The sequence below is a fragment of the Hypanus sabinus genome, chromosome 28 (genome assembly GCF_030144855.1).
Source record: "Hypanus sabinus isolate sHypSab1 chromosome 28, sHypSab1.hap1, whole genome shotgun sequence".
Taxonomy (NCBI): Eukaryota; Metazoa; Chordata; class Chondrichthyes; order Myliobatiformes; family Dasyatidae; genus Hypanus; species Hypanus sabinus.
In genome coordinates, this window is record NC_082733.1 from 16,228,333 (window position 1) to 16,244,598 (window position 16,266).

Sequence of the window (16,266 nt, forward strand, 5' to 3'; positions counted from 1 at the left end):
CTCTGCGTAAGACAGTCCAAACATCCCAGGAATTAACCTCGTGAATCTACGCTGCACTTCCTCTACAGCCAGGATGTCCTTCCTTAACCCTGGAGACCAAAACTGTACACAATACTCCAGGTGTGGTGTCACCAGGGCCCTGTACAAATGCAAGAGGATTTCCTTGCTCTTGAACTCAATTCCCTTTGTAATAAAGGCCAACATTCCATTAGCCTTCTTCACTGCCTGCTGCACTTGCTCATTCACCTTCAGTGACTGATGAACAAGGACTGCTAGATCTCTTTGTATTTCTCCCTTACCCGACTCTGCACCGTTCAGATAATAATCTGCCTTCATGTTCTTACTCCCAAAGTGGATAACCTCACATTTATTCACATTAAATGCCATCGGCCAAGTATCTGCCCACTCACCCAGCCCATCCAAGTCACCCTGAATTCTCCTAACAGCTCAGAGCCGAACAGTAGAACAGTGTAACAATTGATATCATTGGATACAACAGTTGGGATGTCATTTTACAGCTGAACATGACATTGGTGAGATGGCAGCTGGAATATTGTGGGCAGTACTGGTTGCAACACGATAGGAAAAGGTGATTAAGCTAAGGTGGATGTAGTGAGCATTCACAAAGTTGCAGCTGGGACAGGGAGGAGCTGGGCTGTCAGGAGAGATTGGATGATTTTCCCCTGGAGCAACAAGGTTGGAGGTTTATAAACCTTGTAGAGGTTTATAAAATCATGGATGGAGGGGGGGGCATAGAGGAGATGAATGGTCAGTCTTTTGCCCAGGACAGGGAGTCTGAATAGGACAGTTTTACTGTGAGGGGTTAGAGATTTAAAGAAAACCCACGGGAAAAAATATTTCCACATGGAGAGTGGTGAATGAGTTGCCAGAAGTGATAAAGATTGACATAACTACAACATCTATAAAAGATTTAGAGGGATATTGACTAAATACACACAAAAAGGTGATCAAATACAGGCAAAAGGGACTAGCTCAGGAAGGCACCTTTGTTAGCATGAATGAGTTAGGGCCAAATGGCCTGTTTCTGGGTCATATAAGTCTATGACCCATTTGGAAAGGATAGTTTGCTAAAAGAATTGAAAGTTTTTTTTTTAAAAAGATATTGAAGTATAGAAAGGTGAATACAGTGGATTCCAGTTAACTGGGACACATCAGGATCAGTACATTTTGGTCCAATTAAGTGACTGCCCCAATTAGCCTAAGTTTCATGGAAATAGTAACATACAATAATGACAAACTACCGTTTAACCAAGTAACAAATTACGTATTCAAATGGAAATATAGAGCAAATTAGAACAGTGGCTGGTGGCAGTGGTGGTGGAGGCAGAAACGATAGTGCCTTTTAAGAGACTCCTGGATGTGGAGCTTAAAAAAATAAAGGGCTATGGGTACAGCCTAGTTAGTTCTAAGGTAGGGACATGATCAGCACAGCTTTGTGGGCTGAAGGGCCTGTATTGTGCTGTAGGTTTTCTATGTGTCTATGTTTCTAAATTGCTCAGTGTTGTTAAAATGATTATACATCAGTTAACTGGAGTACATTTGTCCTATGGATGCAATCAGCTGAAATGGGGTCATATTTTAGTTTTTAAACTGACATTTGGAAATTCATATACAGTAAAGGGATATGGGCTTTTTTTTTAAATTAAGAACCATCCTCCACCATATAATGCAGAATTTATCATTGTGAGCAAAGGTTTATTGAAATCTGGTTATCATAGATGCAGGATTATACTTTATTTTCTACTTGTTTAGCATGTTATCCTGAAATGCTACTAAGCCAATGTGAATTTCTGAAGTATAACAAAGAAAAGCGCCATCAGAGCTGTCATAGAGTGAACCACCAGATGGCTATGGGTCAAGGTGTGTGACCCGTAGACCAATGGCGCTGGGACACAAGCCAGGGCCCTGGGCGAGAATGCCCTATGTTAAAAGACCCGAAACACCCGTTGACCCCAGGTTACATCACTGATGATGTGTCCCAGCACATCTTGGCACCTATGATTGTTCTAGTCTGTAAAGCAACTTTTACTGCAATTCTCCAACAGTAGCACTACATTGGTACTTTTACAGAACAAGTAAACTTTATTCAATAAACTCCTCTTTGAGTTTTAACTTTAAAATCATGGTGTACAGTATAATACAAAATAACAGGAAATAATAACAAATTAAAGACTGTAAATGATCTCAGTACTGAAATAGTACTTTGAACACATTAAGCTTTTCTTTCACAGCTTATGGTGTCATCTGAAGTGCTAGATTAGATTACAAACCTAGCAGCTCATTTGCAGATGATAAATTTCAACACGTAATGCTCATCAATAGAGATAAGCAAGAAAATAGGAACAGGGGTCACCAACTAAACCACTCAGGCCTGGCCCACCATTCAATATGATCATGGCTGATCTCTGCTGGCCTGATTTTCTTCCCCAAAATAAGACACCTTTTTGCAATGTGATCATGAGAAATACGAATCCAACATACAACATCTTCAGTTCCCAAGGTAAATTACATTCTCTAATGACTCCATGGCTCCCTAAATTGCTGTCTGAAAGCACGGCAGCCTACTTGAACCTTAGTGTCATATCTCATGCCAAGTTGAGTACATAGAGACATTACTGCGCCATGCCAAGACAATCAGCCTTCATCTCTGACATTGCTCTTACCACAAATCAACCAGAGACACAACACTCCTCATTCATTGGCCTCACCCATTTCAGCCACACTTTGTTCTATTCTCCATAAATCTGACAGCATCCAAAAATCTGCTGGCTATATCATAATTTACATATTTCTCATCTGCCCGGCTGGTACAGGCCTGTGGTGCTCCTCAAATTGCTCCATAACCTAAACCCTCCCAACCCTCCCAATCTGCTCAAGTCCTACAACTTCATCGGTTCCTCCAATTCCAGTGCCACGATTCCTCTCCGATTTACTCACTTCATCACTGGTGGCATCATTTTATTCTTCTTCAGCTGGCAAGGCTTGAACTCCTGCTCTCTACTTCCCTTCCTCCTCCTTTGATCAAACTTTTCATCAGTTCCTCTTACATCTTACATGATTCAATGTCAAATTTTGCTTGATATTGCTTCTGTAAGGAAGTACGAGTAAGTTTACACTCTTTAAACACAAAATGCAGAATACTGCAAATACTCCTGTAACAGAAGGCTCTGACATTAAAATCAACACAAAAAGCTGGGAAGCGGAAATCAGTTGACGTAACGATCTACAGCAGTAGTGATCAGAAGAAAGAGGCTCAATTCCTGCCATTGTCAAGAAGGAGTATGTGCATTCTCCAAATAACCAAGTGGGTTTCTCCTGCCATGTTACAAAAGATATATGAGTCATTATGGTAAGTTGTGGGCATGCTATGTTGGCATGGGAAACATGGAGATACTTGCAGGATGCCCATCTACAGGCTGTATTGTTCGTTGATGCAAATGACACATTTCACTGTATAGCTCAATGTACATGCCACGGATGCTGCCTGACCCACTGTGTTCCTCCAGCTTTTTGTGTGTAGCTCCAGATTCCAGAATCTGTAGTCTCTTGTACCTCCATGCAGTGTACAAGTCAGTGTAAAAAAAATGCTGCAATGATAGGTTTATGCCCTCATTTCTCCACACTCTTAAATTCCTCAGTCAGAAAGTTAAGAAAGAACATCAAATATATCTGTGAGGGACACCATGAAACTTCAGACCTCCAACTATCTTTCACTAATAAGCAGCACTGGCTCAAGTCTGGGCACTTTTACTGATGAGTAGAGTTGATTCCAATGGCTCATAATCTCTGAAGAATGAAATGAGGTTTCATTTCTTGATCTAGCTGAATACCGGCATAGCAATGGAAGTAAAAGCAAGTTTCCGAGATGTGCCCTGTGGACCCAGACTGCTGTTCAGTAATAATTCACACGTTATTTTGGGCGTTTAGCGCGTGATTATACGGCTTTGCAATATTTATTAGAACTTTGATTGTTAGGTTAATTAACTAGTGCAAACTGCTCTGAGCGTAGGTGGGTAGAAGGAGGATCAGCGAGGTTTTTAAAAATGGTCACACGTAGGTGTCTGAGTTACAGGGAATTATGTGGATGAATATTACAGGGAATTATGTGGATGAATAGATTTGACCTGGGGGGGGGGGGGTCAAAATTAAAATTAAAAAAAAGATTTGACCTGAGAACCAGCATAGACTTAATGGGCTGAATGGCTTCCTTCTATGAAATAAGGAAAAATGAGAAATATTTTCCATCAGCACAGAATTAACTGTTCGGTCTCTAGAACTGATAAATCAAAGTCAAGTTTGCGACAAATGACGGCATCAGGAAGAGACATACATTTTAAAATTGAAATCAAACCAGTTAATGTACAGTTCATGTAAAGAGAATGTTGAATGTTAGCAAGGCAGAATACAATCTAAGATTGTAGACAGGAAGTGTAAATACACAGAAGAAGTGGAGAACAGGAAGTGGTAAAGAAACAAAGTCAGGGAAGTGAACACCGACTGCCACATACCACCACAGTTGCATTTGGTGGAATTTAATGCAGTGTTTTGCGAATGTTTGAATTTATTGGACTGGGAACTGCTTACATTGATGTAAAAGTATCTTCAAGTCTTAACACAATGTTTCTGTGAAGGTTTGAGATTTTTTTCCTAGTTTAACCTGATAAATGACGTGATCTAATTACTGTGGAAATAAATATTTGCAACAGCAACCTTGAAATATTGCCTGCAAGGATTAAGGAATTATCTGCCAGTTGTACTTGAGAGAATAAGATATTGATGTCAGAGGGCAAAAAAAGCTAAATATTAAAAAATTGGACATAAAATAGTCTTAATCTCAATGTGAGCCTTCTGCATTAGCAATGCATAAATAAATTAGTATATTTGAAAAAAAAACTTTTCTGAATTATAATCTACTGTTGCAGTGAGGCCACAATCAGGTTGGAGGAGCAACACTTTATATTACGTCTGGGTAGCCTCCAACCTGATGGCATGAACATTGATTTCTTGAACGCACCCCACCCCCACCATTTCCCATCCCTTTTTCCCTCTCTCACCTTCATCTCCTGTCCATCACCTCCCTCTGGTACTCTTTTCCCCCTTTTCTTTCTTCCATGGGCTTCCGTCCTCTGCTCCGGCCCTGTATCTCTTTCACTGATTCCCCAGCTCTTTACTTCACCCCTCCCCCTCCTGGTTTCACTTATCACCTGTTGTTTCTCCCTCCCCTCCCCACCTTCTTTTAACTCTATTCCTCATTTATTTTTTCCTCTCTCCAATCCTGCTGAAAGGTCTCAGCCCGTAATGTCAACTGTACTTCCACAGATGCTGCCTGGCCTGGTGAGTCCCACCAGCACTGTGTGCGTGTGTTGTGTTGCTTAGATTTCCAGCAACTGCAGATTTTCACCTGTTTGTGATTGAATTATAATTTAAACGCAGAGGTGTTCATCTGAGAAATGATATTGCATGAATAGAGATGTGTCAAGATCAAGGCCTCTTTCCTCTAAATTGTACAAAATAAGGAACCATTCAGGGCATTTTGCTTGTGCTAGCCCTTTGAAGGAACTATCTGCTTAGTCAAAACACTCTCAATGCCATGCACCATTAATCTCTTCACCAAGTGTTAACCAATTCCTTTATGACGATTGCAATTAAACTTCTCTTTCAGCAACTGCATTCCAGATCAGAATACCTCACAGACAGTAGCAGTTTTCTTCTCGCATTGCTCTGGTACATTTTGTAGTATCTTTGATGCCGTGTCACTGGATACCACTGGAAATGGTCTCTCCTAACAGGAAAAGGAACCAGATCCGCAACTCCGAGCCTGGACCACTTACTCAACATCATGATTAATTCAGGGCATAATCTTACCAAGTTATCTTTAGACTATATTCCTTAATGTGCTTCTTCTTCAGCCAATTTAACAAATGACCCAGAATCAAGCTGTCTTTACAAAAATGAGTTCGAAAATTCTGGCACGCTCCGGCCTTTTCAATTAACAGTTCAATTTTCTTTATTTTATTTTTATTATTTTATTTAGAGATACAGCGTGGAACAGCCCCTTCCGGCCCAACAAGCCGCACCACCCAGCAACCCACCTACTTCACCCTAGCCTAACACAGGACAATTTACAACGACCAATCACCCTACTAAGCGGTACGTCTTCGGACTGTGGGAGGAAACTGAAGCACCTGGAGGTTCATGGGAAGAAGGTACAAACTCCTTGCAGGCAGCATTGGAATTGAACTCTGAACTCCAACGCCCTGAGCTTTAATAGTGTTGCACTAACTGCTGTGCTATCACCTTTACTCCCTTAGCATATCAGACTCAGCCTTCCAGATTTCAGTTAATACTGTCCTAGCTGGTTTTAGTAATTTAATGCCTGGATTCCAGATATCATTTTTGTAAATCCACTTTTTGTGAGACCAGTGTATCTCTCCTCAGGTATGGTGCCCTTAACTGCTCTGTCGTACAGACCTAACCAGAGCTTTGTAAAATTATGGCCTAATTAGCATTCACTTTATTAAAATGGCTCCTCAGGATTTTCACTGTTACCAGATATATCAAGTCTGTTAACCTTGTCTGAACCTTCCCCACTCCATGAAGGATAATCTTAGCTTCTCCAAACTCTTCACCTAACTAAAGTCCTGCGTCCCTGGTATAATCCTGATAAATAACTGTAGCCTTCTTAAAGTGCAATGTCTTTATAATACTCTAGCTCAGGGGTTCCCAACCTGGTGTCCATGGACCCCTTGCATAATGGTATTGGTCCATGGCATAAGAAATGTTGAGAATCTCTGGTCTAGCGGCACAATGACTTGTTTTTGTTCTTTGTTCCTCTTTGTATCCAAATGCTTCCTTTCCAATACCATCTTCAATGTTATGGGCGCCTACATCTCACTATTTCACCCAACTGATTTAGCTCATATATTACCGATTCTTATTCTTTATTCCAAACCTCATTTCCCATGTTGAACTTCATTTGCCAAATGTTTGCCCACCAAATGTTTTAGTGTTTGCTCCACTAAAACATCCATCTCCTCAAAAAGTCTGTTATTTTGCATATTGATAAATATATTTTAGAGCTTGATGTCATCTGTAAATTTTCATATTCAGTCAGGTACAAGCTCAGAATCATTATTATAATTTAAACAAAGAACAATACAGCGCACACAGTTCAGGCCATTCAGCCCACAATGTTGTGCCAATCCTTAAACCCTGCCCCCCCCCCCATACTTCAACTCATACAAGTGTAATTTTAGATAGTTTGTCCATAACCTACTACACTTCTAAGTGGCTTATCCTTAAGTGAATAAAATAAGACCATGGGAGGTGCTCTCAAATGAGAGAGTGGGGTTCAGAGAGGGAAGAAGCATTTCTGACCGAGTCTTGGCACTCGCTTCCAGCGACAACACAGAATTTCTGAGTCAGTTAAGAAGTAGAGTGGTTTTTATAGATTTCATTTTAATATGGCACTTTCTGGCACGGCTGAAATTTTAAGGAATCTTTTAGCAGCACATCTATTTCAGTGTCAAGACGATTGAATGACACTGTAATGGTTGCTGTACATGAGGTCTGATGTGAAGTCTGTCCCATGCCAGTCCAGCTCAGCAATATATCCAGCCTGGCAGGACTTGCTTAGTTGTCCTGCACATAATTTCTCTTCTGATCAATAGTTAGGAGTTTGTTTTCAAACAGATCAATAGAGTTGTGAAACATGATAATAGTCAGGTTTGCTGTGAGAAAGATTAGATATATTCAGACTTAGGTTGGATATGCAAGAGACATGTTATTTCTCCACCTTGTATTCCAGAAGGTTGTGACTGGATTGATTGAACACTGGTGTGCATGACATATAATTTTAAAAAACTGCTTCATGACAACACATACAAAATGTTGGAGGACCTCAGTAGGTCAGTCATCATCTGTGGAAATGAATCAACAGTCAAAGTTTCAGGCCAAGACCCTTCTTCAGGACTGGAAAGGGAGGGGGAAGACACCAGACAGAAATGTGGGGGGAGGAGGGGAAGGAGGATAGCTAAAAGGTGCTAGGCGAGGCCAGGTGGGCAGGAAAGATCAAGGGCTGGAGAGGAAGGGATTTGATGGGAGAGAAGAATGGACCATAAGAGAAAAGGGAGGAGGGCATCCAGGGGAGGTGATAAGCAGGTGAGAAGAGGCAAGAGGCCAGAATGGTGAATAGACTGGCTCGTGCCAAGAATTAAAAAGTTTGGCCACAGGGAAATTCTGCTTTGGACGGATGGAGCGGAGGTGCACAATGAAGTGATGCCCCAATTTACAGTCTTTCTCATGTTTATGATTTGGAGCTTCACGACAATGTCTGAAATACATCTTATGGAAATGTTTGTTTGATGATGAACTTTAAAAAATAAATTACAAAAAATAAAAATAGTCTCAGCTGCATCCTCTTCCTTTCTGAAACAGATGCACAGTAATCATTTACAATCTCAGTCATTTTATCTGCCTCCATAAGACAAACTCCTTTTTGGTCCTTTATATTTTCATGTTTATAAATGGCATTTATGTCCAACTCTAACTAAGTTCAAAATAAATTTACTATCAAAGTACATAATGTCACCCATTATTCATTTTCTTGCAGATATTGCAGATGAACACAGAAATACAGTGCAATCAATGAAAGACTACACACCAAGACCGACAAATAACAAAGTGCAAAAGAGACAAACTGTGCAAACACAATAAATTAAAAAAATAAATTAACAAATAATGAAATATGACTGAGAACATGAATTGTAGAGTCTTTGAAGGAGAGTCCACATCAGTTCAGTTCTGTGGTAAGTAAAGTTATCAAGTCTGGTTCAGGAGCCTGATGGCTGAAGGGTAAAAAATATTCCTGAACATGGTGCTGTGTCACCCAAGGCTCCAAATCCTCTTTCCCGAAGGCAGAAGAGCAAAGACAACATGGATAGTGTAGGGTCCTTGAATACGGATGCTGCTTTTTTCTGTTAGTGCTCCTTGTAGCTGTGGAGAGGGCTTTTCCTGTGATGGACTAGGTTGTATCACTTATCTGTTCTTGGGCTGCAGTGTTTCCATACCAGGAGCGATGCAACCAGTTAGGATACACTCCACTGTGTATCTATAGCAGCCTGTCAGAGTTTTAGATGACATACTGAATCTGTGCAAACTTCTAAGAATGCAGAGGCACAGCAATGCCCTCTTTGAAATGGCACTTGTGTACTGGTCCCAGTACAGATCCTCTGACATGATAATGCCGAGGAGTTTAAAGTTACCGACCCTGTCCACCTCTGACCCCCCCAATGAGGACTGGTTCATGGACCCTCAGTTTCTTCCTCCTGTTGTCAATAACCAGTTTGCTTGTTTTGCTGATGTTGATTGAGAGATTCAACAGGTTTTCACTCTCCCTCCTACATGCCGATTTGTCACCATCTGTCATGGATGTTCTTTCTATTTCAATTCAGTCTCCATATCTTTGGACAACCATGGAGTTTGAACTTTGTTTCTTCTCTTGGAAATATTTCTAGACTGAGCATTTCAGTCTCCATTACAATTATCCCTGCCAATCTTTGATTCCAATCTACCTAGGCCAAATCTATTTTAAATTCATAGTAATTAATCCTCTCAATTTTTTGCCCTTTGCAATGGCCACATGAAATCTGATACTAATGTGAAAACTCTTTCCCAAAGGCTGTCTTCTTGCTCCAGTTTCCCACTTTCTCCCAAGATCTCAATCCAACCCTGATCATTTCCACACATTTCAGGATACCCTTTCTTACTTTCACTTTACACTAAACCCCATCCCAATCTAAACGAAAATTATCGTTAGCCTCTCCTCCAGGGATTTTGTCCACACAGCTTCCTGCCATGGTACTGCAGACAACATATTCAAACACCCCACACATCCTAATCATTCTCTCTCCCCCCCCCCCACCCCCAACCATCTGGCAGAAGCTACAAAAGTCTGGAAGTATGTACCAGCAGGTTCAAGATCAGCTTCTATACTGCTGCTTTCACACTATTGAATGGTCTCCTGGTACAATAAGATGAACTCACAATCTACCTCTTTGTCAGACTGCACTTTCTCCGTAACACTTCATTCTGCATCCCGTTATTGTTTTCCCTTGAACTACCTTACTGCACTTGTGTACTTAATATTGCAGAAATATTTGAGTAATATTGTAAATATATTGTTTGATTAAGCATTCATTGTTGTTTACATAATGCCCTGTGAGTTATATGTAAAAGTACGTAAATGGTATATGTCATTATGTCACCACATCATATGTACGCGTTTCGCTTAAAGTATAAACAAAACTTAGTTATGTTGTTTCTGGCTCCATTTCTCTGCAATCAATTGGTTTAATGGTTCGGAGTTACAGAACATAGCAGTACTGTTGTAATGAAATGTGCCATACAGGTGGAATTCAAAAACAGATATTCTCAGTGTCTACCAGTTGCCGTAGTTGTCTCAGTAGTTACAGATTTGCTGATACATCTCCTCCCTATATATCGCTAGGTCATTGTCAGTTGCGCCGGTCTGCAAGTGATTGGCAGACTCTGGGAAAATTGACAGTAATGTGAGGTGATTAGGTTACAGAGAAAATTGGTGGGAATGTGATTGCTCAGACAGCCAGAATAGTCACGATACACTCCAATGGTCTCCTCTGTCGTAGGGAAGCATGGCGTATATTAAACATTCAAAGTACAAATTTATTATCATGTCATCTCACAGACACGAGAAAATCTGCAGATGCTGCAAATCCAAGCAGCACACAGAAAATGTTGGGAGGAACTCAGCAGGTTATGCAGCATCTATGGAAAAGAGTAAACAGTCGATGTTTCATGCCCAGACCTTCAGCATAAACTATGCAAATGTAAAATTCATCTTCTTTCAGGCATCCAAAAAAAACAGGAAACACAATAGAATCCATGAAAAACCACACACAAAGACCGACAAAACATCTAATGTTCAAAAGATGGCGAATCATGCGAATCGTTAAAAAAAATGAATAGATCATAAATAGAACAGGGGCTGTGGAGTACCTGAAAGTGACTCAACAGCTGCTGATTCAGTTCCGTGCTGAGGTGAGCAAAGCCGCTCCAGAAACACCATAGCTGCTGGGCAATAACCGTTCCTGAACCTGGTTGCGTGTGACCCGTCCCTTGCACCAACTGCACAATGATAGCAGTCAGGAGAGGGGTCAAACGCGGGCAGATATCGCTGGACACCAGTTCATTCTCTGTTACTGGGCCCTGATAGTTGAATCTGGCTCGTTGCTTTAAACTGCATGGAGTGAGGGAGCGGGTCATTTTACACAGCAGCAGCCGCAGTTACATTCTCCAGAGTTAAGCTCGCCGAATCTTTCAGGAGATCATAAGATCACTAGTTTGTTTTGATGGTTCAAAAATACATTTCTTAAAGGGAAATTACAGGCCTTGGATGGTAGTGCTTCCAGTTCATAATAAGTATATGTAGCAGAGTATCTAGTAGTTATGTGAGCTGCTTGTAAAATGTCACTATCTGTTGCCAGCAACATCTTGGCAAACATTCAACATTACAGCACTGCGCCTTACCCTGAGAGTGCAGAAGGCCCAAGATGTACAGGTCCTTGGCTTTTTCCACCGTCAGGAGCAGGGCACCCAAGCTCTGTCCATAGTAGCAATCCTGATCTTCCAGTTGCATGCCATTTCAGGTCATTCCTATTGCCACACCGACCTAACCACCCTCATCCTTCCTCCCTGCCCAAGTAAACAAGAACAACATCTCTTATTTCACCTGATTAATCTGCAACCCCAACGGTAGGAACAATCAACTTTAAAAGCTCAGATAACTCTGATTCCTCATGCTGCTTAACCCACTGAATTCCTCCAGCAGTTACATTTCGTTTCACTTCAGCGGTAAGGTACAAGCTTAGGTGTGGTGTGGTAGAGAACCAATGGGATATCAGAGCATCAATAGCAAAGGTTGCACCGCAAGTTAGCAAGGCTAGTAAAGAATGCAGACTAGGCACCAGGGATTATTTATTGAGAGATCAAATTGAAAAGCAGGGAAGTTATTCTAAACTGGTATTGAGCTTTGGTTAGACCACACTTAAGAGTATTGATTCCAGTCCAGATTATTGCACTAAGAAGGTGCAGAGATATTGTACAAGGATAACAGGCAATTAGGTGCAATCTAATAGAATTTTTAATAATTATATAAGGTTTTGATTGAGGATCCCAAAAGTGCAACCAGCAACTACTCAAATATACTCTTTAAGAAATCCTTTTTGGAAATTTGGAAGAAATGCAAAAATTGTTAAGCATGTAGAGCTCACCAGCACACAGAGTAGTTAAGATGAACAGTGTAGACATATCTGAGGGAAAGCAAGAAAACAATACAGATCTAGATGTATGGATTTCAATGAGGAAAGATGGCTGGAATCTCAAAAGAAGCAGATAGCCAGGGCTCGTTGGACCAAATAGGCTGTTATTGTGCGATGTAAATGTGTGAGAGAGAATAAATTGTAGCTCATGCAAATAAGAGGACGAAATGAGGCCAACAGGGATATTGCATTAGGAACCAGTATTAACCTAATGGACTGAATAGCTGTCGTCTATTATTAGTATAAGATGATCAAAGTTCAGTCCAATATTCAGGCAATTTATCGGGCTGAACTCATTATTCTGACCCAAAACACTCCTTCCAGATGACACAGTAATTTACCTGCATTTCTTCCAAATACAAATAATGCATTTATTGCTTTGTTTTTATTTTTAAAAATCATCTTGGAGACGTAGATGTTGCTGGCAAGGCCTGCTGTATTGTCCTTCCTTATTTGTCCTTGAGGAGGTGGCAAGCTGCCTTCCTCAGGCAGGGAACCCTTCTGTTAGGACAGAATTCCATGTTGTCCAGCAGCAACAGGCAACCGGCCTTGTGTTCAGAAATAAGTATCCTGCATAATCTGCAGGGGAACCTGCATGTGACGTTCCCGTGCACCTGCTCACAATGTAGTGACGGGGAAAGCCCATTCTGCAGGGATGGGTGAATACTTCTTCGGAGCAAGAAACATCCTAGAGAGTGGCAAGATTGTTTTAAATAACAGGAATGAAAGAATAAGTAATCCTCTGTAAATATGTTCATTATTTGGGATAGGACAGCATTTGGGCATGGAAACCGTCATAGGAGATTAAACTGAGAATGTAGAATGGAAGGAAAGAGCTTGGTAGTTTTGTTCATTTCATCTCTTCTTGCTTCCACTTTCCTTCTCATTCCATTGCACACTGCTCCTGCCAACTATTTAATATATAGTATCTGCAGCACAGCTCAGGAATGCAAACTAAAACTTCAATATCTCACTGACCTTGAACAAAAGTATCAATAACTCAAGACGCTAACAATTCATGTTTATAACAAACGTATTTTACAAATTAATCATTTTTTTCAATATTATCGTTATAAAACCTCTGCGGATTAAACAAAATCAAACGAGTGGTAACAGCATGTAACACAGAACATGTGTGACATGGTTATAACTCCACATTGAAACATGCCCTGACAGTGACCAATTCCCCTGGTGGTTTAAGTATTACATTGATGATACCCAAAACCATTTCTCCCAGTTTAACAATTCCCTATCCACTCTTTTAATTACTTTCGCCTTTTTTAAAAGACCAGTAATATTATATGAGGCTACTTCAGATCGCTGCTGTTGTATTCTGCTTTAATTATTGAAGAAGTCATCAAAACAACGCTAAAGCCACAGAGCACGTTAATGCACAGCGTTTGCGGGCAATTTCAGGAAAACGCTCAATAAGCCTCGTCTATAATCAGCGCGGCTCCGGTTGGCAGTTTAACCCGTCCCGCATGTGCAGATATTTCTGGATATATTTTCAGCTTTTAAGTTGTGTTTTTTTTTGTTACTGGCCTCCATGCAATAACGTCCATCCATTGAACAAACATACAACATATCATCACTGCGACAACCGGGGAACAAATCATTGTCTGCTCTCCAAAGCAACCGTTCAATACAGCAGATTTATCAACACCTCAGATGTGCACGACCTCGCTATAGCTTTAACGGCTATTCCTAAACCACGATGAGCTATGCACTTAACCTCACGACTAATGTAGTATTACTAAACAGCAGATGGGTGTACAAACGCTAAATTTCAAAACTACACTTCCCACACTGCATGGACTTCCACAGTATATGCACAAGAAATAAGGATTAAAATTGCTCCCAGCACAATGTGTACGAGTGCCGAAGGGACGTGGGCATTTACATGTAATGCACTCGAGCTCCAAGATCAGCCCAGCGGAGCAGTAAAAACCTCCCCGGCGAAATGAATAACAACCAAATAGGCCCAGTCGCTCAGTGTTGCTCGCCAACAGCCTCAAAGGCTAGCTAACACACTGCAATCACTCAGTTTGAGGCAATGCTTCTTTAATTTAAACATTTAATACGGATCATGGTGGTGGGGGGGGGGAAGAAAAGGCAGTACAGAACTTGAATGTGAATTATCACGTGGGGGCTATATCGATTTACAAATACAGTATATAAAAAGTCATCTGCAAATCTGAGGAAAAATAACTTCTCTGCTAAGTAAATGCCTGCATTTTGGGTATTATGCACGACCCAGAGGAGGGCGCAGCTATCCAGCACCACATAACCTGTGGCTACCGTTATTGGGTCCAGTGCCATTAAAGGAGCGTTCCTCTATCCCCCTCAGCTGTGCCAGCAGACCGGTACTTGTAATTAAGGGGCGTCTCCTACCTGACTGGCTTTATGGAATTGCTTCTTCAAGCCGGCAACCGACATCCTGACCTTCTTGGATGGGGGGAGGGGGGAAAAGAAGCTGTATTTTTTCCCCTTAGGGTTGTTGTTAAATGTACCATATATTAACCGGGTTGCAAAGCACACCCCCGCCAGCTGAGGGCTCCGAACGACGCTCCGCCACCTCTCGCTACAGTAACACTGACTGTCACCGAGACACTGTATCACTTCACACATTCTGCACGAACCGCCCGCCTACTCCGCTTCTCATTGGCCAAGTCGGCTGTCCTTCTGCGGGCACATATGCAAATTAGGTTCCTGTCTCTCTTCCCCCCCTTCAACGTAATGACGTCAGGTGTTCCCCCCCCCCCCACCCCTCCGAATCTGGCAGCGTTGGTTTTTACAGTGGGACTCTTGGTGGTGGTCATCGTGCAGAATGAAAAATCAGCAATTATGTTTATTTTTCCAATACCACCAAATTTATTTTAAATACAATATTGCGGATTTTTAAAAATGTTGCTGGACAATATTTCTCTGAAGTGCGGTAGAATGTATTTGCTGTATTGGAAGCAGTTTAAAATTGAAATGTTTGGATACTTGAAGCTCGAAACGTCGACTGTGTACTTTTTTTCCATAGATGCTGCCTGGCCTGCTGAGTTCCTCCAGCATTTTGTGTGTGTTGCCCGGATTTCCAGCATCTGCAGCTTTTCTTTGGTTTGAGAAATGTGGTCAGACAGCTTCTGTGGAAAGTGAAACAATTCATATTTTAAATTTGTAAAATATAGTCTTTTTTAATCACTTCTGCGTTTCTTTAACACCACGCATTAACAATTCAGTCCAACACCAATCCACACCAAAATAAGTTTAACCTGATTAAGTAGTCCTGAAATGGAGTCACATTAGAAATACATGAATCAGTGCAGTTGTTTTCCATACACCTATTGTTCCTTAAAAAGGATTGACATAAAATAACCAATGAGAGGATAATTTTGCTATTTTTTTCTGAGGAAGATAAAGAAACAACACTAAAGCAAGCCCAGTTGCCTTGATGTACTACTGCTTGATACACAACGACCTGGATAACCAAGAACTTACATAGACAAACAACATTAAAGTTATAATAAGACTTAGGGAACATTAGTTAACCATATGGTGATATGGTATGCATTTCTAGCTGAGATATTTGTTTTGTTTGGTAATTCCAGAAACTGATCAAAAGGAAAGCATGGGAGCTGGGATATGTTTTGTCCACTTAGTGTTTCTTTTCCTTTTTTTGTTAGTCGCTCACATATGATGTGGTGACATAATTACGTGTGCTGTTCACATACTTCTTATATATGAATTATGTAAACAAAGAATGCTTTATCAAACATAACTCAAATGTTACTGAAATTTAAATACACCAAGGCATTGAGTTGAGACCTAATGTTACAGTGGTACAAATTGTTGGTTAGGCCACAGTCAGAGTTATTGTGTGCAGTTCTGATTGCCGCACTGC

At 41.0% G+C, this 16,266-nt stretch overlaps 1 protein-coding gene across 2 annotated transcripts in view; it reads right to left on the minus strand.

The window, feature by feature from the left end:
- The window catches only part of LOC132382448 (endophilin-A3-like), a 156,294-nt gene extending 141,351 nt beyond the window's left edge, over window positions 1-14,943 (minus strand). For both annotated transcript variants that reach the window (XM_059952651.1, XM_059952650.1), the window contains exon 1: window positions 14,769-14,943. In XM_059952651.1, the coding sequence (XP_059808634.1) occupies window positions 14,769-14,813 (45 nt within the window). In that variant the 5' untranslated portion in view covers window positions 14,814-14,943. The remainder of the gene's footprint in view (window positions 1-14,768) is intronic.
- Window positions 14,944-16,266: the final 1,323 nt, after the last annotated feature.